General features: G+C 71.4%; 1 protein-coding gene across 1 annotated transcript in view; it reads right to left on the bottom strand.

The window, feature by feature from the left end:
* Window positions 1-101: 101 nt before the first annotated feature.
* AMPD1 (adenosine monophosphate deaminase 1) overlaps window positions 102-248 on the bottom strand; it is a 6395-nt gene continuing 6248 nt past the window's right edge. Inside the window, exon 13 of the mRNA XM_010073994.1 lies at window positions 102-122. Within this exon, the coding sequence (XP_010072296.1) occupies window positions 102-122 (21 nt within the window). The remainder of the gene's footprint in view (window positions 123-248) is intronic.

The following is a 248-nucleotide window of genomic DNA, read 5'->3' as shown; positions in this document are numbered from 1 at the left end:
ACAAGGACAGCGGTGCAGAGCGGGGGACAGCGGTGCAGACCCAGGGGGACAGCGGTGCTAGACCGGGGGCCCCAGGCCGGGCACCTACCTCGTGGGACAGGCTACTCCTCCATCAGGGCCTCCTGCAGCCACAGGCAGCGTCAGAGGCCGACGGTGTGTGCGGGCACAGCCTGCGCTGCTGCCAGGGACGGACCCTGCATCCCTGAAGAGCAAGGCCCGCAGCGTCCCGGCCCCAGCGCTCAGAGCGC

Source organism: Pterocles gutturalis, unplaced genomic scaffold (genome assembly GCF_000699245.1).
Source record: "Pterocles gutturalis isolate BGI_N339 unplaced genomic scaffold, ASM69924v1 scaffold2377, whole genome shotgun sequence".
Taxonomy (NCBI): domain Eukaryota; kingdom Metazoa; phylum Chordata; class Aves; order Pterocliformes; family Pteroclidae; genus Pterocles; species Pterocles gutturalis.
Note: the sequence above shows the minus strand (reverse complement) of the source record. Positions and strands in the feature narration are given on the sequence as shown.